The 26,308-nt window shown below is 34.4% G+C and overlaps 1 protein-coding gene, 1 long non-coding RNA gene and 1 pseudogene across 5 annotated transcripts; 1 reads left to right on the top strand and 2 right to left on the bottom strand.

The window, feature by feature from the left end:
• Positions 1-1,479: 1,479 nt before the first annotated feature.
• LOC138122874 (uncharacterized) lies at positions 1,480-23,677 on the top strand. 4 transcript variants are annotated; one of them, XR_011156647.1, is made up of 5 exons: positions 1,480-1,711; positions 12,361-12,468; positions 12,523-22,974; positions 23,041-23,106; positions 23,212-23,677. XR_011156647.1 is itself a non-coding variant. In XM_069037262.1 (3 exons), the coding sequence occupies exon 3, from the start codon at positions 18,817-18,819 to the stop codon at positions 20,398-20,400; it is 1,584 nt and encodes a 527-aa protein (XP_068893363.1). In that variant the 5' UTR covers positions 1,511-1,711; positions 12,361-12,468; positions 12,523-18,816; the 3' UTR covers positions 20,401-23,677. The 4 variants fall into 4 exon arrangements, 1 of the variants encoding a protein (XP_068893363.1); XR_011156645.1 differs by having other exon boundaries at positions 12,523-23,106; XR_011156646.1 differs by having other exon boundaries at positions 1,481-1,711; positions 23,041-23,677.
• Positions 3,582-5,704, bottom strand: LOC138122876 (uncharacterized). The gene is made up of 2 exons (XR_011156648.1): positions 4,612-5,704; positions 3,582-4,557 (listed from the first exon to the last, which is right to left on the bottom strand). It is a non-coding gene; the product is annotated as an uncharacterized lncRNA (long non-coding RNA).
• Positions 23,678-24,464: 787 nt separating the features above from the next.
• LOC138125138 (U1 spliceosomal RNA) lies at positions 24,465-24,616 on the bottom strand (annotated as a pseudogene).
• Positions 24,617-26,308: the final 1,692 nt, after the last annotated feature.

The following is a 26,308-nucleotide window of genomic DNA, read 5'->3' as shown; positions in this document are numbered from 1 at the left end:
AAAAAAGAGAAAGACAACACCAAATCAAAGAGGTATATTTGGCGCCTTACAAACTAATGTGGTGAAATTCCTTTAAAAATCATAATTTTTTATGCTCCCAAAAAATACTCGAGACTCAATAGACCACCAGAAAATGGGCACATGGGAAAATCATCCAAAATCAAACAAAATTACATTAAAAGCACCCAAAAAACCTTACAACATTCCTTGTTTTGAGACACCCCAAAATGGATTTTTACTTCTGGAGAAAGCATTGGCACATGCAAAAAATTCACCAGTCGGAGTGGCGACCGGTAATAATATTAAACAAATAAAAGCTCTTGTTTTTAAATTTCCAAAATGGCTTTTTTATTTCTGGACCAGGATAATAATTGGTAAATCTTGGATTCAGAATATTTACAGAATTGATAAAAATAAGTGCAAAACATTCCCCGTTTTCATTCCGACTACAATCCGATCTATTCTTACAGCATCTCCTCTTTCACGACAGCTTATACCGTTTATAGGTATGTGTCTATCGAAGAGAATCATCGGCACGACCATCAATCCTGAATTCGTCTTCGACTCGTGAGCCTTTGGCGAATCACCAGAACAGGTCATTGTTGTTCGATATTACTGTAAGTCATGAATAGATGGAAGAGTCCCAATACCGAGAAATGTTTTGAGAATATTTGGCAGCACTCAGTTGTCCGTCAATCTTCGTGGGTCCTCAATCTCTATGGCCACTCGAGATCTCACCAGTTCAGATTTAAGAACAACTGCATTCTCAATAAAAAAAGGCGGCGATAGGAATCGAACTCAAAACCTTGTAATTATCTGTCTAACTCTCTACTAGCTGAGCTATTTAGGTCTTGTCCATTATAATTTCTAATCAGCTACAATAATACATTAAATTGCGCAATATTACGAAATCAAAAAAAAGTTGGATTCGCAACAATTCGAACTCGAGACCCCTTGGATTGAACGCGAATATCTTACCAACACGCCTATAGAGGATCTTCAGTATTTTGCGGATTGAATATATTATATTGTCTATGCTAATTTTCTTATTAATTAAAAAAATGAAATTCGCTACGCACTAGTGTACATAACAATTATTGTGTCCAAATTAAGTTTATTTTTTAAGGGTAAGCACGCACGTAATACGCTGAATACGCTCAATCGTGCAGCGCTTAAATTTAATAACGAATAACGCATTTTGACTTTTGAGCGTTTTTACTAAACAGAAGACGGTCGATGGTCGAGCATTGGTATCCTTCAAAAATACGCTGACACATCGGCCTACTCGTTTAAAAAAACGGATTTACTGTAAAACCAATTTTTTTCCGTCATAGAAATTGCTTATTCATATTGTAGATAGTATTCAACGATAGGCAACCAACAATGTCATTATTGTTACGTAGTTATAATTTTTTTTGTAACACAACTTACTAACATTGAGTTTTTTTTTAATTTTGTATTTGTGATATTAAAAAGCTTACATATTTTTATAATAAAGTTTAATGCAAAACGATAATATGGATGGCGCCATCTAGACCAGGATCGCGCGCGGCGCTGTTTCGGTCGGTAATTCAGTTTGGCTTTTTACTTGTCGATTGCGTAGACAGTTGACAGTTGACAGTTGACGTGTTCTGGTGAAGGTGAAGTGTTCTGTGGTTGACACTGTTGACAGTTGATACAGCAGTGGCGTTTGCATCACAGTTTTTAATAGGTGAGTCAATGTCTTGATATTTACTAAATGTAATTCGTCTGACATTATGTTCATTTTCAACGGTTGTGCCTAAAGAATCCTGACCCACGAACGTGATTTTTGTTGTAATCGTTTTTCAATAGACAATTAGCGAAAACAAGAACGCACGTATGTACGTACCGTAGGTTTTCTACGTTTTTGCTTTTTTATTAGGTGAACAAGCTTTATGAATGGCATTTAATAAAACGCGTTTAAGCCTGAGATTGTTAGTTCCAATTAAAAAAACTTCAAGAAGAAAATGTTTTATAGTTAAAATTCATAATAAAACACTAAAAAATTACGTTACGTACGTGCGTTCGTGCTTTCTTTAATTCTCTAATGTCATAAAGAAAAACATTGTTTTTGCGTCCAAAACATGGTAGTAGTTAATAACTAGAATAAAACTATTATAAAGTCGGTACAGGTTGCAAGTGTTTGGCTATATATTACATTACAGTATCACCAACACTTAGAAGAAAAATAATCCTTATTTATGGAGAAAATTAAGTTACAACATGCTTGTTGCTTCATTGCAACCTGTACCCACTTTACTATTATATTATATGGTCTTTGGTTAACTTTACAATATTTTTAACCATCTCTCTTAATTTCAGATTATCGTTTCAATTTGCTTTATCTGACTATCTTTTCTAGTGATTTTTCTATATTCAAATGAAAGTTAAACATTATAAAAGTAAAAACATTTATAATATCTTTTATCATCAGTTTTTTATAATATGATAATTCATTTTTAATCTTATCATAATTTATTATTTGGTATTCTATTTTATAGTTTTCTAAAATTTTCTTTAAATCTTTCTTAATATCGCGTAAATTCAGTGGGGGATAGCCATCCCCTACTGAAATTCCATATTGTACAAAGCATAAAAGATCATTTGTTATTATTATATTTTTCTTTTAAATAACGTAAACCATAGATCGGTAAACCACGTACTCAAATTAATTTTATAGGAGTAGATATTTTTATTTATGAAATCAAACAGGTTTAATGGATTAGGATTAATTTTATAATTATGTATTGCTTTATAGCTATTAAGACAACAAGTGTTTTATAGACGATTTAAAAATCGAGATCGTAGTTTAAATCAGAGCGACCGCAGGGAGCGAGGATTTAATAGATCGAGATTTTTAAACTATAAAACACGCGTTGTCTTCAAGATTTTTTCTAACACTAACATCTTATCAGAAATTTTAATAAATTCAGAAATTATTCGAGGCGCGTCACAATACACAAAATGCGGAGATTGCCGTGGGTACTATGGTAATAATATCAACAAACTTGGAAAAAAACAATTTTCATCGATGAAATGTGCCAAAACGTTCCAGAAGAAATAAGAAAAAAGGGGCAATTTGTTACCAATGAAGTCTAAAAGTGCATATGAAAAGGTGTATGTTTCGTTTCAAGGCCGGAACAATGAAAAAAGCATCACGGAGGTAACGGAAGATGTCATTTTGGCTTTTCTTGATATGAGGTAGGTGTGTAGAACTTCATTAAAAGTTAATTTACATTACGGCAAGAATCATTTGAAGAAAATGTAAAGATTGCCAGTTTTCGATGGCCGGCCACTTGCATTGGATGAAACAGCAGAAGTTAAAGAAGATGTTAGGAACAAGAGCACGAAGCTAATGTGGCAGTTCCAATTCAATAATTGTACTTTTCACTTTTGTGATAATTACTGTAAAAATGATGAATAAAATGTTACTTGAATAATATGTGGGAGCGTATTTTGTTCGATACCTCCCTAGAAAGTGGGTCTGTATCCATGGTTACCAGTGAGTGAAGGTTCCACTTTCGCTCACGCACTTTCGCTCACGCATAATTGAAATTCGATTTTATGAAAAAGAATTTGTATATTGAAAATAATTACATACCAATAATAACTAAACGTTATTCACGTGGAGTTGAACATTTCAAGGACAAATAATTTTATTTTTTGGATCTGTAATTATGTTTTGTAAATAGTGACATGCAGCTAACCAACATAATGCGAATTTAGCAATGCTCAATCCATCGTGAACGGTATTTACCTGCATGTCACTGTTTGCTAAATTATTTGACCTTGAAATGTTCAATTCAACGTGAATAACGTATACAGTGCGTTTTTTTAAGACTGGCCAGAGGGTTTTACATGCTAATTTTTCAACCTCCTGTTAACTTTGTATTTGTAATACCTAAATGGTTATAATAGACAATTTACAAATAAAATGTTATTTGCAAAAAATAGTGTGAACATTGATATTTTACATTTTATAACGATAGATTCATTATTTATGTTATAACAAGTTTCTTTACTTTAATAAAAATTAAATGAAATGTTCAAAATGGCCTCCAGAGGCAGTTAGCAATCACATAATCAATTACATGTCAGGTGAAATTTTAGCCTACTGAAAATTTAAAATTAGAGCAAACGGAATTCAAAAAATGTCTTTTTGCTATAATTTATTCCTTGATTCTGGTTATTAAATTGAAATTGTTTCAATACATTATCATATCCCACAACTTTACTACAAAACTGGGTTGAATATTTTCATGAGGACAAAAGTTAACGGGGGGTTGAAAAATGTAGCTTGTAAAACCCTATGGCCAGTCTTAAAAAAAACTCACTGTATAACAATTCATCACTTTACATAATTAATCACGACGGCCACCGAATATGCCCATCATCAGTACAACTTTCTGAAGGATCCACTCTTGGTCCGCCGCTTCCAGTAAAAACTTGCAAACATCGTTTCTTGAAGAAGTTGTAGCTTTTTTCGGCTGATAGTTTCTACATTTTGTTTTCAAAAAGGAGGTGAGACTGTTGAACCTGTACAATTTATTATATTAAAAGAACTAATAGCTTATTAAAAAAACCTCTTACCTGGATACCTGGAGATATAAACGTTTTGAAATACAAACAGTGTACTCTTCAACATTGAATAACCGCGCTGATGCTGCTTTCGTCTTTTCCCTTGATCTCGGTCTGCCATTGTGTAAATATTTCCAATTCTTTCTGGTATCGTAATTTTGATTTCGTATGCAGCATTTGGTACTTCGCGACACTTGCCTCTTCCAGGACGTCATCAGGAACACAGAATTCTTCGTCATCCATTTCCACAACGTGGTGTGCACAATCACTTTATTGACTTTGCAAAACTTTGTTTATTTTGTATTTTATTTTTTTCCATAGCAACAGATCTCTCCGAAAATGTGATTTATTTATTTTATTTTAATTTTATTTAAAATTTTGAATATAAAGTTACAGACTCATTTTCTAAGGAGTTATGTCTGGTATCGAACAAAATCAAATACAGCACTCGAGAGTAAGGCCGCTTTTGTTCACTTGAATTGCATCGACCACTCCGCTGCGCGTCGTGGCCGAACATGCAATTCGCGTGAACAAAAGCTTTACCTTCCTCTCTCGTAGTGTAAATAACTATTATGACTCTATAAGATACGTTGCTATTGACGACGTGTCTTATAGAGAAAGCGTATTTTATGGGAAACATAAGGTGTGAGCTCAAATGCACCATGGAAACAGTATAAGATATTAGTGTTAGAAAAAAAGATTATATTCGTTAACGTAATTTTTCTATTTATCTAGCAATTCTTCTTCTAATTTAAAATATAATATTTCCTAACTTTTTTGCCTTATTGTTATTCAACATGATTATTAATTCTTTAAAATTTTTTAATAATTTTGTATATATTCATACAAATTTGTTTCACCATGTTTATAATCTATTTCTTCATATGAAATTTCGTTGTATTTTAAAAATTCTAAAAATCTTCGCTTTTTATTCTTCAATCACCCGTGGCAAATTTTGCCACTTTTTATTTCATCTATAAATCCCATAAATTCGCGGACATAGTCCACTCATGAGCCGAAGGCGAATTCTAACAAGTTATTTGTGATTAATATTTTTCTTTTTCTGCAAAAACATATTTCCAAAAAATACGACTAGCAATTTCTCTTAAAATCAACATTTGTTGATTTTTCATAACCCAATATTTCTGCTAAATCTTTACCTTTAAACAAAGGTTGATTATCATTATCTAATATGAAAAATACGTCTTGATCATAAACTTACAAGTAACAGTATTATCTATGTCAATAATTTAATTTATTTTTTATTATTGGGTGACCGATCCCATTTATACTAGCTACATACGTTATTTGTCTTCATCATATAATTATTTCAAATAGCTTTCTCTTTCTCTATATACATACGTAGGTTTCATATTGCCTCATATATTGTACTGGATCCCTTTTATTACAAGTATTATTTATTATTTTTTTCGACAATTGATTAAATGATCATTAAAATGATCACCTCCATATATAACACGCATTCTTGAATTCTGAGGCTTCTCACAGTTTTACCTAAACAAGGACAGTGTGCTTTAACACGCATTGTTTATGAATAATTTCTTATGAAAAAAAATGTGATAAATTAAATGAATCGCTCACATAACGATGACCAAGAAACATGGCAAATGTTTCAGAAAAGGTTAAACGATATGAGAAGTAAAGCCAATAATGACTTTGAACGATTAGTATATCGGAATATGTTTAATCAGTTTAAAATGTATGAAAATAACGTATTAACCTTGGCAAACTTAGATTTTCTTAAAATACACTTTCGTAATCTTGAAGTCTTTGATGAATAAATTTTCTAATAAATGACAAGTCTTTGCTCCATTTGTTTGGAATTAAAATGTCCAGATGATTTTTATAACTATAGAAATAAATATGAAAAAACATGTAAACAATGTAAAAAAGCAGTTAATTCTACTCGTTTATTATGTGATTGTGGTAGATATTACACTAGAACTAATTTTAAAAGGCATATAAAAACAGATTTGCATAAAAATGGATTGAATTTATTTATTTACTAAAAATTGTTTGTTAGATTTTTTCCTATAATAAATGGAACGAAGGAACTTAAGTAATCTTCGTTTATCTGAACTGTTTAATATTGCAAAATCATTAGACATCAAATATATTAGAAAATATAATAAAGCAGACTTAATAAAAGCTATTATTAAAGCTGAAGAGCAATTACATAAGGAAATAAAAAACGGAAAAAAGTCAGTTATGCCTCCTTTGCGGAATTCGGACAGAGTCCTCATGAGCGAAGCGAATTCAGAAATATTTTCATTTGATGATGATTTATTTGCTGAACCAAGGAAAAAGAGAGTTAGTAAAATCAAATGTGACATATGTGGAAAATATATCAAAAGCACCCGAATGCACCTCCATAAAGAGAAAGAAAACAAAAAGAACCTAAAAACATTTCAGTTTGATGACGATATATTTGCTAAACCAAAAAAAAATAGAGTAAAGAAGATAAAATGTGATATGTGTGGAACATATATCGAGGAAACTCGAATACATTTGCATAAATTAAAACATGATTTGGAATAGTCGTCGTTTGCTCGAATTACGTAATATGGCAAAATCCTTAGGTATAAGATACATTAAAAGATACAATAAGGCAGAATTGATAGACGAGATTATTAATGCTGAAAAGCAATTAAAAATAAAAAGAGAAAACAAGAAGAGCTTGGAAATATTTCCGTTTGATGATGCCATATTTTCTAAACCAAAAAAAGAAAGAGTAAAAAAGATCAAGTGTGATGAATGTGGAAAATATATTAAGGAAAGTCGAATGCAGTTGCATAAAGCAAGACATAATCCAGAGCCAGATTTTATTTTAGTTCAGGTTGCTTTTAAGGGAAGATTATTAACGTATCAACATAATAATCTAGAAGAAGGTATAGATATGGAAACATACATGGATATGATAAAAGAAAAGGCTATTAAAATAATTATAAATGCTTTAAATCTCCACAAAAATATTAAAATTAATTTAGAGATGGAATGCGAGTTTATGAAACTGGAAAATGAAGACTTTACAATGATACATAAATTTCAGTTACTAAATGTTATACTAAGAGAAAAAGATGATCTGGAGGAATACTGGGATGAACAAAAGAATTTATTTATATCAAAATGTGATGAATTACAAGAAAAGGGATCTGGATGGACTTTGAAAAATATAAATTATTTGCGCATTAATATAAACAAATATACACCTTTAAGCGGAAATTCATATGTAGAATTACCCAAGTGGATTAAAGATAAAAAAGCTTGCGTTAATGTTAAAAACAACGATAACAAATGCTTTATGTACAGCGTAATATCCTGTTTACATCAAGCAAAAGAACATGTAGATAGACTGAATCATTATAATAAGCCGGAATATATAAACGAATTAAATTTTGAAGGAATAAATTTTCCTGTCAAAATCCAGGACATACCTAAATTTGAATCACATAATAAAATTAATGTTACCGTGTTTAGTTACGAAGAACAAATATTTTATCCTTTGTATCATAATAAGAAGCGATTCTATGAAATAAATATCGACTTACTATACTTTGGAAATAAAGACAACAATCATTATTGTTGGATTAAGAATTTGAGTCGATTGTTAAATGATCAGTTGGAAGTAAATAGAAACAAAAAACATTTCTGTAGAAGATGTTTAAACTACTCCGCTAGAACTGAAGATGCTTTAAAGAAACATCAAAATGTGTGCTTTAGTAATGAACCATGTTTTCCGAACATGCCTGAAGATAGTGTATTAAAATTTAAAAATATTCAAAGAATGTTAAGACATCCGTATGTAATTTATTCTGATTTTGAATCTATTCTGAAACCTATTCATACATGCGAACCAAATCCTGAATCATCATATACTCATAAAACACAATCTCATATTCCCTGTGGTTATGGATTATACGTTAAGAGTGCTTATAATAATATTGATAACCCATTGGAAATTTACAGAGGAGAGGAAAGTGATAAATGTTTTATATATTCCAATTTTGTTTCATAATTTAAGTTCTTACGATTGTCATTTGTTTATAAAAAATCTAGGAGAAGATAGAAGTCAATTGAAATTAATACCTAATAACGAAGAGAAATATATTTCTTTCAGTAAAATTTTAAGAATGGATGATAATGGATATATCGAATTGAGATTTATCGATTCATTTAGATTTTTAGCAAGTAGCCTAGACAATTTGTCATCTAATCTGGAATCAAGTCAGTTGAGAGAAATAATTAAATACTTTTCAAATGGTGAATTAGATGTGTTATTTAGGAAAGAAAAAAGCAAGATAATTAGAAAAGGAATATATCCTTATGAATACATGGATTCTTTTGAGAAATTTTCTGAAACAAAACTTCCATCAATAGATAAATTTTATTCTTCGCTCACAAAAGAAGGTATTTCTCAAGAAGAATTCAAACATGCAGTGAAAGTATGGAAACATTTTAAAATTAAAAACTTGGGTGAATGGCATGATTTATACTTAAAACTAGATGTTTTGCTGTTAACTGATGTATTTGAAAATTTTAGAGACTTATGTTTGGAAAAGAGTTATGGACTCGATCCTGTTTGGTATTATACAACTCCGGGGTTAGCTTGGGACTGTATGCTCAAATATACTTCAGTGGAGTTGGAATTATTAACTGATTATGAAATGTATTTGTTTTTTGAAAAGGGAATTAGAGGAGGTATTTCACAGTGTAGTAACAGGTATTCGCAAGCAGATGAAAATACTCAGATTATCTATATAGATGCTAATAATCTATATGGATGGGCTTTATCTCAGAAATTACCAGAAAAAGACTTTAAATGGTTGACTTGTGATGAAATTAAAAATGTCGACGGTATATTGGTATCAGATAGTAATACGGGTTATGTTTTGGAAGTCGATTTAGCATTTCCAGTAGACTTAGCTATTCATAACAAATTCAATGATCTCCCTTTAGCTCCGGAAAATAGAATTCCTCCGGGCGGAAAAGTAGAAAAACTACTTTGTCATTTCTATGATAAGAAAAATTATATAATTCATTACGAAACATTAAAACTTTACAAAAATTTAGGTATTAGAATAACAAAGGTTCACAGAGGTATAAAATTTACTCAGTCAAATTTTATAGCATCATATGTTAAATTCAATACTGAACAAAGACAAAAGGCGAAAAATGATTTTGAAAAAGATTTCTGGAAATTAATGGTTAATGCCCCATATGGTAAGTCTATGCAATCTGTTAGAAACCAACAAAATATTAAATTATATTGTGATGAAGAAAAATTACAAAAAGCAATAAACAAACCTAATTTTAAACACAGAACTATATTTAGCAAACACCTGGCAGCAGTTCACAATTTTAAAACAAAAGTATTGTTTAATAAACCAATTTATATTGGGCAAGCTGTGTTAGATTTATCGAAATTATTAATGTATAACTTCCATTACAATGTAATTAAAAAAGAATTCAATGAAAACGTAAAACTTCTTTATGGAGACACTGATAGCTTTATATATGAGATTAAAAATGCCGATTTCTATGAATTTATGAAAAACAATCTCGACTATTTTGATACATCTGATTATCCAAAGGATCATTCATTATATTCTGATAAAAATAAGAAAGTAATAGGGAAGTTCAAAGATGAATTGAATGGTATTAAGATATTAGAATGCATAGGTTTAAGGTCAAAAATGTACAGTTACAGAACTGAACCGTCTGTTTCGAAAAAATTAAAAGGTATCAAAAAAGCAGTATTGAAGAAAGAAATAAGTTTTGAAGATTACAAAAATTGCTTGTTTAATCAAAAAGAATACTTCCATAGACAGAAAGTGATCAGGAGTCATAAACATGATATATTTACTGAAGAAGTAAAGAAAAAGTCTCTAAGTTGGAAAGATGATAAAAGATACCTTTTACCTAATTCTACAGATACATTAGCTTATGGACACGTATTAGTATCATCATAGGTACGTTCATGGACATTGTTGAATAAATCGCTATTTTTTATTAGTGTTGAAGTAATAAATTAAGAAAACAATAATTACAATTACGATAATAAACATAAGAACAAAAATAATAATTTTTAATTTGTTAACTTGTTGAATGAGACTTGAAAACTTTTTTCGGAATTTTGGATATTCTTCATTGAATATATTTAAATTCTTGAATACAGTACTTTCCATTTAATTTACAATTTTTGAGTTTTTTCATTTATTGCTCTCATATTTTTAGTATGTCTTTCAAATATTTTCAGAGTTCTTTTCTTTACATCATCGATGTTTGATGGTATTACTACTGTTTTGTTTCTTAATTCTGCTAGTTTCTTAGGATCATAATTATTGTAGTTGTCTAATTTATATTCCAATTCATCTATTTTATTATTAGCGGATTCTAGTTCACAGTCTGTCATAATTAATTGTTCAAGGAATAAATTAGCTGCTTTTCTTGCAATATATTTATCTACAACTTCTTGTTTGAAACCAACTATTTTTGCTCCATCTTCTAATCTGTCTATTTCAGTAATAATAGGTTTTAAATCTTTTTTCCATTTTTCTTTCTCATCGTTGGGAATGTATGAAACTAGTTTGTCCATTTATGACTGAAAAGTTTCTAAAGATTTACTAATTAATTCATCTGCTTCTTCATCTAAACTTATATGTTTACGACTACCTGCTTTGTGTTCTACATTATCGAATATTTTTTTATTTTTTGTTTTGCTTTTTCTCTCTTTTGTTCCCAATTGTTCCGATTTGTTCTCTTTTGTTCCGGATTGCTCTGGTTTGTTCCCGTTTGTTCTCGTTTTACATGCAATCTTAATTCCAACTGAATTTAGTCCCATATTAAGGGAATTTCTGGAAATACTTTTAGATTTGCAAAAATCTGTCTTTGTTAGTTTTTTATTTACGGTAGAATTGAGATATTCAATGGCAAAATTACGATTTCTCATTTGCGTTACTTCATTGATATTTCTTGGTATATTTAGTTTTTTATCTTGAGTAAAAGATTTGTAACTATTTTTAAATTGTTGGAGTTCAGATGGTTGTCTTGTTTTTAATGGTGTATAATATTCTGCTACAATTTTGTTCTCTTCAGTATTGGGCATTTTTTTTTTAATTTATTATAAAAATTTTATATTACCCATCAGGTTCAGTAAAAGAGATTAGTGTCCGATTGGGTAGTAGCTAAGGAAATTAACAATTTAAATAAATGTGCACAAGCAAAGGAATATGACGTGATCACTCGATAAATATTTAAACTTTACAAATCCAGAAATTATTGTTAAATCACTGAAAAAAATACTAAAAAAACTGACAGTATAAGGAAATACTCCAGGATCACAGGATAATAAGCATGTTGATTATGACAGTGCAATTAATAAATTAAATAATAACACCATTAGAATAAATAAATTAGAAAAACATATTTTCTGATTCTTGGAATCTCTCCTCTAATAGGTAGGAACTATTCTGTAATTGGAGAGCAAGAATTGCTTTCATTTTCTTATCTTTTATTTTGAAGATTTATTTTTATTCAAAGCTAAAAAAAAAGTTTATTCGTATTTTAAGGGCTTGTGATATTTTATGTGTATTCATTGATCTTTTAAGATTTTTATTATATTCAAATGTTTTTGTTATCGAGATACTCGTATGTGATACTCAGTAAAAATGTTGCTTTCTTTTAGTAGTCTTTTTCGTTTCCATAATTTTTTTCTTTTCACTAATGGAAACTTTTTTTTAGATGAATAACAGAAAATTAACCTCAACACCTCAACCAATAGATGAACTACCATCCAAAAAAATAAGACTTGGCGATAATACATTGAATAATATGGTAAGTCCAGAAAAGGTAAGTTACAATTAATAAAAACTTAACCATGTTATTCTCCTTATTTTTTAACAGCGACTGGTCAGCTTGAGCACTTCAGATTATGATGCGTTAAACGGATGCATAGACTTCATAGATAAGAGTTTGTTCGCTTGGCACTTTTATCATGATCCTGATAACATACTGTTAGTTACTGCTCCATCACGGTTTGGTAAAACATCAATCATAAAGATGCTTGAGAAATTTTTTGGAATTCCCATTACCAGCTCTGGGGTTAGGGTCACAAATGTAATACAAAAAGATGGAATTTTTGTTGAGGATTTAAGCAACATGTCAAAATATTTCAAAATATTTAAGACAAAGAAGATTTTTGAAATGTGCCATTGTTCACCTCCTGTAAACAGTTGCAATAAATGCAAACAATGGTTTTACGAACACTGTGGACAGCACCCTGTCATTTCAATAGATTTTGGAGATCTAGGGACAAAATCACTGAAACACTTGTGGCGAAGCCTGAATGCAGTAATAAGAGATGCATTTCAACAACATGGATATTTGGTAACAAAAGTCAATGGAAAAACGGTGTGGTCAAGCACACAGGACGAATTAATGGGTGATCTTCATGTCAGTGACTTTTTGATGTACTATGATAGTGTTGAGCATCGTAAGTTTTGGTTTAACCCAAACACAACTGAAGAAGACAAGGAAGTCTTTCTGATAAATGGCCTGCCATTTTTGGCGGAATGTTTAAGTTTGCATTTCAAAACTGAAGAAACTGGAAAAGGCGTTATTTTACTTATTGACGAGTTCGATGCCTTTGTTTGTAAAATGATCTTTGAAGAAGGAGAGAAGGAGGAAATACAAAAAAACATCAGGCAGATTAACGGGGTTATTCGCGATTGGACTCGCAACATTCTGAAATCCTGTCGTTTTGTGCAAAAAGCATTGCTCATGGCCTGTTGTGCAATGGGAGGTATATTATCACTTGGAGCAAATAATGTTCAAATTCGAAGTTTTTTGGACTCCCATTCTTTTTCTGAATCATTTGGATTTACAGAAGACGAAGTGAAATTTTTAGTGGATGTCTATGGAGAAGGAAACAGTAATGAAACAAAGGAACAAATGCTAAAGGATATTGATGAGTGGTACAATGGATATTCAGTTATAAAAACCGGGAAGAAGATTTTTAGCTCTTTTTCTATTCTCAATTACTTACGATCTTTGAGTCTACGCTCTTACTGGAAGGATAAGATGGGTTCGAATCGTCTAGATGGTTTACTTGCAGAGACCCCATTTCATCACAAGGTTTTCCGTCTATTAAATTGTACTGAAAGAACCACGTCAATCAAAATTGTTGAGAATATACAGCCTGAACATATTTTAAAATTGAATGAACTAATTATAAAACGTGGAAATGTGAGTGAAGAATTAGTTGATTTGTACTTCCAATTTTTAACAGATTGTGGTTTCTTTAATGTAATCAAAAGAGAAAATCATTCTATTAACATAAAAGTCCCTAACTTCGAAATTGATTGTCGGCTTAGACAAAAGGTGCTTTCTGGCCTTCTCAAAAAGGAGACCGGGAAGTTTGATAGTTCCAAAATCTCTGCATTCATTGCAAGCTTAAAATCTCTGGCAGACATCAGTGTGTCACTAAGAGATAACAGCGTTGAAGTTGCTATGTGCATCGCAAAATTGTATACCAATACAAAGATCCCCAGGAACCATTTTGAAATACAAGCTGATTTATATTTTCTTATAAAGGATTGGATTGATGAGTGCTGCTATGCTGAGCTCAAAGTTGACAGCGGTAATTCACCCAGAATTGATATATTTTTCAAGATAAACGATAACACATCGGTAGTACTGGAAATTAAACACTTCATCAGTGCAAAAAGTGTGGATGAGGCTCTTGAACAGATATTGGATAAAAAATATTACAAAGTCTGTTCAAATTGTAATATCACTACTGAAAATAAAATTCTTCTGGGTGTATTTTTAGCTAGTGATGGAAAGATCTCTGTTGGTTGCTTGGTAAACATTAATGAAGAAAACAGTTCGGAAGTTATCATGAAGGGAAGAGTATGCGTGGATAGCGAAGGAAACACCCTGTTCCCACCAAATGAAGAGACAGGTTGATACAAACAGTAATTTATGATTTTTGTTTTTGTAGTACTAAATATATACTTAATTCAATGTTTTCTTATGGTCTCAGTTACGTATCTATACTTTTTTTATATGACAACCGAATTTACGTGTTTTTTATTAAATTTTGTAAATTACAGATTATATTTTATATATTTTTTTATTGTCCCAACCAAGATCTTTCTAGGTATCTTGGTCCCAACTAAGACCCAGCAATGAAAACGCAGTTGGAGATATCTAAGAAAGGATATTTTTTCAAGTTTTTGACGCTGTTTTTTTGTCGGTGGCTTTTTAACTCTTCAATGTAGTCGGAATGAAAACGGGGAATGTTTTGCACTTATTTTTATCAATTCTGTAAATATTCTGAATCCAAGATTTACCAATTATTATCCTGGTCCAGAAATAAAAAAGCCATTTTGGAAATTTAAAAACAAGAGCTTTTATTTGTTTAATATTATTACCGGTCGCCACTCCGACTGGTGAATTTTTTGCATGTGCCAATGCTTTCTCCAGAAGTAAAAATCCATTTTGGGGTGTCTCAAAACAAGGAATGTTGTAAGGTTTTTTGGGTGCTTTTAATGTAATTTTGTTTGATTTTGGATGATTTTCCCATGTGCCCATTTTCTGGTGGTCTATTGAGTCTCGAGTATTTTTTGGGAGCATAAAAAATTATGATTTTTAAAGGAATTTCACCACATTAGTTTGTAAGGCGCCAAATATACCTCTTTGATTTGGTGTTGTCTTTCTCTTTTTTTTGCATGCGCCAATTGGTCTGGTCCAGAAATAAAAAGCCATTTTGGAGTGTCTAAAAACACGGTATGTTGTGAGTTTTTTAGAGTGCTCGTGAGATAATTTTACATGATTTTGGGAGATTTTAACGGTTTTTTCGTGTGCCCAATCTTTGGTGGTCTACACATATTTAGGAACTTTTGGGGTGGATAAAAATTAATGATTTTTGAGAGGTTTTGGGCCCTTTTCGGTTGTGTGCATTTGGGCAAACAGCTAAATTTGTAAGATTTTGCCTTGATTTTTAAGACGCTTTAAGTTGATTTTCATTGATTTTTCCATGCGCCAATAGGCTTGGTCCAGAAATAAAAAGCTGTTTTGAGGTGTCTGAAATCTAGAGATTTGACAATGGTTTTAGAGCAGTTTTGAGGTAATTTTAATTGATTTTTGCATGCGCCAATTGGCTTGGTCCAGAAAGGAAAAGCTATTTTTGGGGTGTCTAAAATCAAGGCATTTTGTAAGTTTTTTAGATCTTTTTCGGATGGTTACTTTCGGGAAAACAGTAAATTTGTAGGATTCTACCCTGTTTTTCGTGTGCCCAACTTTTGGTGGCCTACACATATTTGGGAACTTTTGGGGTGGATAAAAATTAATGATTTTTGAGAGGTTTTAGGCCCTATTCGGTTGTTTGCTTTTGGGCAAACAGCTAAATTTGTAAGATTTTGCCTTGATTTTTAAGACGCCAAATGTCCTGGCCCAGAAGTAACATTTTACATACTACTAATCGCGATTGCTTTGCTGAAAGAAAGGTATGACGATCAACGTTTGATCATAAAAAATCATATTCGCGCGTTATTCGATTTACCCAACGTCACAAAAGATTCTCCCGCGTCTCTGAGGCAACTTATCGACAAGGTAGATTTGCACTTGAAAGTGTTAAAAACGTTAGATGCGCCGACGGAAACATGGGATCTTCTAATAATCCATTTAATCGAATTAAAATTAGATGCATTTACCATGCGGGAATGGGAAACAACCAACAAAAAAACGATGCCAACGCTAAAGGACATGTACGCGTACCTCAAGGATCGCTGTCGCGTGTGGGAAGCGATCCAATTTCACAAAAACCCCGAAAAGAACCGTGACGTTCAATCCAAGTCAAATCCGCAACAGAAATCAAAAGCGCCGTTCACGAGATCTTCCTCCAACTTGGCTACGCAACAGCCCTCGTGCAAGTTGTGCAATCAAAACCATTTTATGTATCAATGCAAACAATTTTTAAATTTGTCCGTTTCGGCTCGGATCGCCGAAGTCAAAAGGTTAAAATTATGTTTCAATTGCTTGAGGAGCACCTCACATTCCGTGTCCCAATGCAAGTCAGGAGTTTGTAAAATTTGTAATAAAATGCACAACTCATTGCTCCATTTGACGGAACCCGCAGCACCTGTGACAACGAACGCGGCTGAAGACACCCCGATCGTAGCTAACCATCACTGTCATAGTTACGAATCGCAGGTACTTTTATCAACAGCAGTCATTCTCGTACGAGACAACACCGGCCAATATCAATCGTGTCGCGCATTGATTGATGTTGGGTCTCAATCCAACTTCGTAACGATCGAAACTTGCAAACGTTTAAGGGTCAATTCGAAAGAAACCAACATCCGCGTCACCGGAATTGGTAATGCTAACGGCAGCATTGTCAATAAAATCGCCAGTCTGCAAGTCAAATCATTTCACAATGCGTTCGGTGCTAACTTGAATTGTCTTGTAGTACCGATCATAACTCATTCAGTGCCGGCGGAATCGATAAATGCAAGTCTCCTCCAAATCCCAAATAACATCAAGCTAGCGGATCCGCAATTTCATCGTTCCGGTCCCATAGATATTCTAATCGGTGCTGAAATCTTTTGGGACCTCCTCTGTGTCGGTCAAATCAAGGCCACCAAAGTGCACCCGGTTTTCCAAAAGACCCACCTGGGATGGATAGCCGGGGGCGCAATGCGTCTACCTGCCAAACTTCCGCAAAATTCCGTGACGAATTTACACGTCGTAACCAGCGCAGTGAATCCGCTGAACGAGCGTGTGAGACACATTTCATCTCCACCGTCAAACGCGACAATGACGGCCGATTCACAGTCAGACTACCATTCAAAGACAATTCAAAAGAGTTAGGGTCGTCTTATGACATCGCTTTGAAAAGGTTACACGGTCTTGAAAGACGATTAAAAAGATCTCCGGATTTGCGCGTTTCCTATCAATTGTTCTTGGACGAATATCAATCTTTGCATCACATGTCACCGGTAACAATTGAAGATCGCGAAATGTTCTCCAACGACGGGTATTTTTTACCTCACCACTCGGTAGTAAAAGAGTCCAGTGTTTCCACTAAATTGCGCGTAGTCTTTGACGCATCGGCCAAAACCTCTAACGGTGTCAGTCTAAACGACAAATTAATGGTAGGTCCGGTGGTACAACAGGATCTCTTTGCTATCATTACGCGTTTTAGGTTGCATAACATCGTGATATCCGCGGATATAACAAAAATGTATCGGCAAATACAATTGGACAAAGAGGACAGAAAGTACCAACGAATTTTATGGCGTCGCGACCCGTCCCATCCGGTTCAAGTTTACGAGCTTAACACGGTTACCTACGGCATGGCGTCATCGTCCTACCTGGCTACGCGATGCATACAACAGGTAGCACTGGAAGAAGGCTCAAATAATCCCGAAGCTCAGCGGTCAATCATGCAGGACACGTATGTGGACGACCTGCTAACTGGAGCAAAAACGGTTCGCGAAGCGCGCGCGTTACGCGACAATATAGTGGCAATCCTTGACAAAGGCTGTTTCCCGTTAAACAAATGGGCATCAAATTGCCCCGAGCTATTGCCCACGTTAAGTGAAAATGAAGTCATGGTGAATTTCGATAAACATGGCGACTCCAAAACATTAGGTCTATTATGGAATTGCACACATGACGCGTTAAAATATTCCATATGTCAGATCCAGTCAGGAAATCGGGTAACCAAGCGACGAATCTTATCAATCACCGCGCAGATTTTTGACCCTCTCGGTCTTGTGGGTCCGGTCATCCTAATTGCAAAATTAATGATCCAATCGCTATGGTCGTTAAATGTTGGGTGGGATGAGTCCGTCCCAATAAGGATCCTGACTACCTGGGATTCATTCATTGCCAGCTTACCTGAATTGAATCAGTTGGAGATTCCTCGGCAGGTAACTTCGAATCAGAATCCCATTGGATTCGAACTCCACGGTTTTTGCGATGCATCCGAACGCGCTTACGGAGCATGCATCTATATCAGATCCTTAAACACCGCGACACCCCATCAAACCCGGTTACTTTGCGCTAAATCTCGAGTGGCACCCCTCAAGACAATAACTCTCCCTCGATTCTCAAATCGTTTTGTCGTGGTTAGCGGCCGAGCCAGCGACTTGGAAAACGTTCGTCGCAAACCGTGTTTCCGAGATTCAGATGTTAACAAAAAATTGCGTCTGGAGTTACGTCAACACCAAAGACAATCCCGCTGACATAATTTCGCGAGGCTGTTCACCCCGCGAATTGATTGATTCTCCATTATGGTGGCACGGGCCATCCTGGTTGTCAGACGAGGCACAGCATTGGCCGAAGTACTGTCAGACGAATCCAAACTTCGCCAACGATCAGGAGTTGCCGGAACAACGACGTGTGGTTGCTGTCGCGATAACTTCCGAGAAAATGTTACCACCAGATTTTTTTACTCGATTTTCATCGTTGCGCAAACTACAACGCGTGTTGTCGTACTGTTTACGATTCGCGGAAAACTGTCGAAAGCCCATCACAAAGCACACCGGTCCCTTGAAAGTATCTGAATTACAAAGATCAATGCTTATCATCCTAAAAAACGTACAGCATCAAGCGTTTAGTACCGAAATCAAAGAACTCGAGGGCGGTCGTCAAGTCAGCAAGAAAAGTCGTCTGATATCACTCAACCCTTTCCTCGACGATAGCGGACTCATACGTGTCGGAGGTCGTTTAAGAAATTCCGGCGCTCATTCGGACGTTAAGCACCCAATAGTGTTACCTAAGTGCGAAATCACCGAATTAATCGTTCAATCGGAGCACATCTCATTATTGCATGCCGGCCCTCAGGCTACATTGGCCTCTCTGCGACAAAGGTACTGGCCCATGTCGGGGCGCTCCGTGGTGCGACGAATCATTCACAATTGCCTCAAATGTTTCCGAGCAAACCCGACGACATCGTATCAATTAATGGGTGAGTTGCCCAAAGATCGCGTTCAACCGGCCCGACCTTTTCTCAACAGCGGCGTTGACTTTGGCGGTCCAGTGTACCTGAAAGAGGGTCGAGGTAGAGGCAAAAGGACGGTAAAGGGTTATATCGCCCTGTTTGTCTGCTTTGCGACCAAAGCGTTACATTTAGAGCTCGTCGGAGATTTGAGTTCTCAATCGTTTTTGGGCGCTCTCAAACGCTTCATATCCCGTCGCGGGCACGTTGCAAATTTATATTCGGACAACGGAACAAATTTTGTGGGTGCTCGTAATGAATTATCCGAACTTGGCGAAATGTTAAAGTCGCAAAAATTCGAACGCGATGTAATTGACCGGCTAGCCGATCGTACGGTCCGGTGGCATTTCATTCCTCCCCATAGTCCCCATCACGGTGGGATATGGGAGGCAGGTATCCGGTCCGTAAAGTCACACCTTAAAAGAGTGATTGGTCTGACATCACTAACATATGAGGAGATGCACACGGTATTAACACAGATCGAAGCCTGCCTGAATTCACGTCCTTTGACACCCATCTCCAACGACCCCAATGACCTAATCGCCCTTTCCCCAAGCCACTTCTTAATAGGTGATCTGCTCACTGCCCCCGTGGAGCATGACGTAACGCCTTTGCCCATCAACCGGCTGTCTCGATGGCAATATGTGGAACAACTTCGGCAGCATTTTTGGAAAAGGTGGTCCGTGGACTACCTGACGCAACTACAACCCCGCCGTAAGTGGAACCAGCGTCTTCCAAACATCGAAGTGGGCGAGTTAGCGGTCATCAAGTAAGACAATTCACCACCCCTTCAATGGCGCTTGGCACGTGTCGTTCGCCTACACCCAGGAAAGGATGGTTGTGTGCGTGTGGTGACTTTAGAAACTTCAAAAGGTGAAGTGACCCGCTCAATAAACAAAGTGTGTGTTTTACCCATGGCCTCTATGTACATTTAACCAGTGAGAGCGTTCGAACTTTTTTGAACTTTTAGTGATAGTGCCTATTTACCCATTTTGGTTTGTTTGTTTGTATTCATTTCGTTTTCTTTTGTTTTTTGTTTTGTCGTTTGTTCTTTAGTCATAAGTTTCAATTGTACATGTGCACACCGATGTGTCATACATAATTGATTTGTATATACCGTTTAAATTTAATATTGAAGGAAGCCTTCAATGAGGGGCGGGATGTTGGAGCGGCCGGTCCAATTTAGTTTATGACGCCGCTTCCAATATTCCTGTCGACAATCATCCCCGGTGCCGGTACGTTGGTGGTCTCTTTCACAATAGTGGGAAAGTCCCGCCATCTGGCTCAGTCACATCTTGCAAAAGACCACCAGCGTACTACCCATGACGGAGAGGGGGTGCGAATTTACTTTTTGTATATTTTCGTTAGTTTTAAGTTAGTTGATAAGCAAATGTAGAACCAGAAACACCAATACATCTAATTGTTGACCATCTTGTCTAAAGAGATAAAGAGTTAAAGGTTAATGTGTTAAAGAATTTAAAATTTAATTCAACTTTCTCCCATGAACAAACTTAATTTATTTTACAAAATTTGTTTCGCGAAATCCCATTTAAGGTGATTAAAACATATAGATAACTTATTCAAAAATAAATTATCTTAATATTTTCTACTTTCTTGTACTAGCATGAAATTTACTAAAAAACTATATAGACGCTACTGGGGCGTATTCTGTAACTGCTCCCCTAATTTTTAAAGGGCGTTTAATTAAGTTGTCATAGCAATGACCAATCAGGACGTGAAATTTTAAATTTTAAACGACGCTAAAATTTTAACGCCCCTTTAAAAATTACAGAATACGCCCCAAACTCTTACGAAATACTTGTTTCCAGTACTCGGTTTTAGTAACTGGTACGAGTTACTGGCATCGTGTATCCGAGCCTTTCGGGCGCGCTGGCTTTTGTGGGACGAGTGACGTAAGGAACGAGTCTCCATAAGCCAGTAAGCCCAGTAAAGATTAATTGCTAAGCGAGTTGCATACAAACTTTTATTTACATCTTCAGCCTTTAAATTTCGTTTTTTAATTATTATTTATGTTTATAAAAATTTTGTAATGAAAGGCGGTGGGGCGATTATAACTACGTCGTCATGGTGTTGAGATAAACAACAAAAATACTCTCAGAAGTATTGTGAAGATTGTTGCAAAAAGAAAGAAAAGAAAGAATGGCTTTAATGCCCGAAGAAGATTTTGAAGCGATTTTCCTGAAATCCAAGAAAATACCCACGGAATTACCAACGCTGCAAGTCCGGTTCTCTACTGATTCGATCCCAAGAGCGATGAAAATGACTTTCTAAAACGGATCAAAATGCATTATCAACGTACTGTCGCGAGCAAAAAATTCTGGTCGTCAATGTCATTTCAAAATTTGGTTAGATTGTCACAAATTAAACATTTTTCCCTGCCTGATTATGCCCACGTCAACAAAGTGTTAAAAGATTAAATAATTAGTGTCAATTAATGTCATACAACATGATGATAGGTTATGATTTTACGATCGTTTTACAATGGAGCATTTTCCATTACGTTAAAACATGATTTTGACGACCAGTTTTTTTTTGCTCGTGACAGTATGTAATTGCAACAATTGATGGGATAATAGTTTGTATATCCTATTCATGTTGGATTGAACATCAGTGGTGCAAATCGCACACATTTGGCATTAACTTTCATATGAGTTGTCATAGTAACAGGTCAGGTCATTTGCACCACAACTGTTCTTCCCAACGTGAATAGTTATTTACAAATGTGGAACAAATAAAATATTCAACAATACGTAACGTAACGGGTTTTACTGGCGACAGAAGGATATGACTGGAAAGCCGAAGGAGAGCCCTTTTACCCTTTTTATTTTGATGAGCATCGTAAAATATTACAGGTCTCTTCTACGAGCCTGTAAAATATTACAGGGCTCTACCCGTAACTACTCATTTACTTAGTTAGAGGGCGATTCAAACCAGAACAGGATAAGGTAACTAGATCAACACACTACGTATAGAGGTACCGCCATTAGTGATTTTTTATGTCTGTCCTTGTCGCACAATCTACTCAAACTGGGGATAAAAAAAACACAATCCAAAAATGATTTGACGTAATTTGACAAAAAGTAGTGTCATTATTCTGCTGCATATTTAATAATCCTCGTTGACGATTCATCTAACTTATTATTTCGTTACAGTTTTCGTTTGTGTTTAAGTATTGTCATTTATTTCTTTGTTCTCGTTACATCTTTTAACTTGGTTCAGTTACTTGCGTTTATTTTAATACTTTAACATGGTCAGTAACAAGTGTTGTGTTAGCGGCTGTTCAAGTTCTAGAAAAAATGGATTTAAATTGTTTTATGTTCCAAACGGTAAGACACCCGTTACATATACTCGTAGCATATACTTATATACAGTAACAAGCAATTTAATATTAGGAGTCAAAAACAGAGTACGGAGGGAACAGTGGCTAAAAAAATTGAGACTGTCTACAAATCTGCTGTGTAAGTATCTACATAATAAAGTAATAAAGTAAAGATTTAGTTTTTCTTATGTTAGGTGATATAAGTAAGTGGCTACAGTATACTTAATATTATTTTCATTTGCAGAAACATTTTAGTAAAGATGATTTCTTTTGGGCTGAAGATTTGCAGCGATTGAAACCTGAAGTTTTCCCTCATCTGTTACTGGAACCTATGAATATAGGTATATTTATTATAGGTATTTTTGTGTCTGATAGTTTAAACAGCTACCTATACCTATAACTTTTTTTTATACTATCCCTCCGCCACATTAGTAATTTATTTTATTAACAATAATTATGTACTGTTTCAATATCTAAACTTTTTTCCTAGATTTTAGTTACTGTAGATCATCTTGCAACTTCATTTGTTTCCCAACTAAACACTAAAGCCTAATCCCGAAACTCTCTTTAACCAAAACTACCCTTTTACGAATCTTCTGAGAATTATTAATTGTGGTCAAAATGTGACAGTAAAATTATGGGAATGAGAAGAGCAGTTCAAAATATTTTTTAATATTGTATTTTTAAACGATTAAAAATTTGGTAACTTGTTTGGGTTTTATTAGTGGTTTTTGTAAATTTTAATTAAAAAAATATCTGCAACCAGTAAAACATTTCAGTTAAAAAATTTTGATTAATAATGGGCGACATAACCTAACAAATTTTTGACATTGTAGTAATGCCATTATTTCATTAAAAAAATCCCCAAAACTATTGTCTTCCTTATTTCACTTGTGAAATTTGCATTTGATTTCTTTATCTTACAATCCACTCTCGCGAGGAATGGAATGGCGGTACCTCTATACGTAGTGTGTTGATCTAGTACCTTAGAACAGGACATCACGTAGTCTGCGTAGAAAGACGTCGGCTCAGTCCATTGTTTCAGAAGGGAAGCACGTGTATTACAGTGGCGGCGTTAGAAAGTAAAATTTTTCCCGTTTTTACGCTTATTGTTGTCTGTCAGTTGTGCTTGTGTACTACTCGTGTTGTGTAAAATAAAAAAAAGCCCTGATGATAATTCAAATCAATTTTGCCCATTCATTTCGTAATGTTTATTATTTTAATCAAGTAGTAATAGTTTCATACGCCACTGGTCACTTTAACGGCGCGCATCTTAAGCCCCGCCCTTGTCTTGTTCTGGTTTGAATCGCCCTCTACCAGTTATACCACAAATGTCTGTAAGCTGTCATTTACGTAGAAGATGGAAATAAAATTACATACCTTACCTACACAGAGATAAGAAATTGGAATAAATGTATGACTGACTGATGAAACTGTGTAAACTATAAGTACTAAAAGTGCTAAAACTATAAACATTTTAGTTTAGATTAAATTAGACCGGGACAGCGCGCACGCAGTCCCGACTACCAAAAATTGTGCGCCCGAGTTATCCGCATTAGGGATAATCGCAGGGGTCAGCCCGACCTCGGTGCAATGGAAGGGCCTCATCCTGGGGGAACCGCCTTGTTGATCACGGTAGAGGTAATTTGAATAGAGAAGAACCTGCCACGTGACCTTTGCTGCGCGTTGAAGTGGAAGGGGTACCGAGCGCAGTGGCGTAGCAAAATGTTTTTTCCCAGCTATTTGACGTTCGACAAAGTTTGATTTATGTGATAGGATTTATTATTTTTATAATTTATATCAATAGATAGGTACTAAAAATTATTGAATAAATTTTAAAAATTTGCCTACGTCACTTTGACATTATTAGACACGCTAAGGTGCAAAGTTTGATTTTGTGTTGTCATATCTTTCGAAATCAAAACAAGTAGGTTCTTTTCGAACTATTGTTAGTGTACCTGTTATGCAACAAGTGTCTTTATGCCGACTTCGCACTAAATAAACGCTAAATGTTTCTATTTTTGAATTGTGTCATTATTTTTGAGGAAAAGTAAAAGTAACAGTGTTTGCTCTAATCAACGTTTAAATATGGAGAAATTATTTATAAAAATATGAATGCAGTAAGTGCAACAAATTATAATAGTGATAATAATAGTTTATTGTTTAACAGAGAATAATTCCAGAAGAATACAAAACAGAAGTCTTTACATGGGAGATACTTTAAAGAACTGGAACAACCAGAAGTTAATATTCAGGCCTCTCATGCATGGGTTTTATATTTGCAATACAAGATCGTGTTATAAATACAAGAAATTATAAAAAACACATATGCGGTTTACACATCATTTCTTCTTGCACCGTTTTGGCTCAAAGCGAATATAAAAAACGTCACGATATATTCGCTAAAATTATACACATGAATTTGGCTGTTAAATTCAATTTATTAAAGAATACACAACCACATTATAGTTATACACCAGAAAGTTGTTTGGAAAATGACAGTTACAAGTTATATTTTGATAGAACAATTTTAACTGACATTCATAAAGCATAACAGACCAGACATTATAATTTTAAATAAACAACAAAAGCAAGCATATCTTTTAGATATAGCTGTTCCAAATTCACACAATATAACACAGACATATAACACAAAAATTAATAAATATTTAGAGCTCTCCGTTGCTATGAGAAATCTTTGGTGTTTAGAAAAAATTTCGATTTTACCACTTGTAATTTCAGTAGCGGGAATAGCACCGCAATCTCTTTTTAAAAATTCTGGATTTAGATAACACATTGGTAGTTGAAATTCAAAAAGGTATATTATTATACTCATGTCACATCGTGAGGAAGTTCCTTAACATTGACACAGAACATAATACACAACAGGAGGCGACACGCCGGTAATTATGTTGATAAGCACTGCACTATTACTTGATAGTAATATCCGTAATAGTGTATGTACTCCGGCAAAATTGCCGTGCCGCCGGGTGGAGGTGGGATACGAACAAGAAACATAAATAATATCAACCAGAGTCAGTGTCATCACTTTCACAATCAGATGCTTCAGAATCTTCACTGTCACTGAAATCTGAATCACCAGTATTCACTTGAAACATCATTTCCATTGTTTCGTCCATCAGGTGTTCCCTCTCAATATACTCTTTTTCAATTCTTTGAACATGATTGCAAATTCTGCTCCATTCTGCTGATGTGACAGAATCAAACCGTGTTCTAGCTAATTGCTCCACATCATCCAATTTAAAAGATACATTATTAGCAGCTACCCAGTTTTTGACAAGTGCCCAAATTTTTTCTATTGCATTTAACTCAGGATGATA

The sequence above is a fragment of the Tenebrio molitor genome, chromosome 2 (assembly GCF_963966145.1).
Source record: "Tenebrio molitor chromosome 2, icTenMoli1.1, whole genome shotgun sequence".
Lineage (NCBI taxonomy): Eukaryota > Metazoa > Arthropoda > Insecta > Coleoptera > Tenebrionidae > Tenebrio > Tenebrio molitor.
Note: the sequence above shows the minus strand (reverse complement) of the source record. Positions and strands in the feature narration are given on the sequence as shown.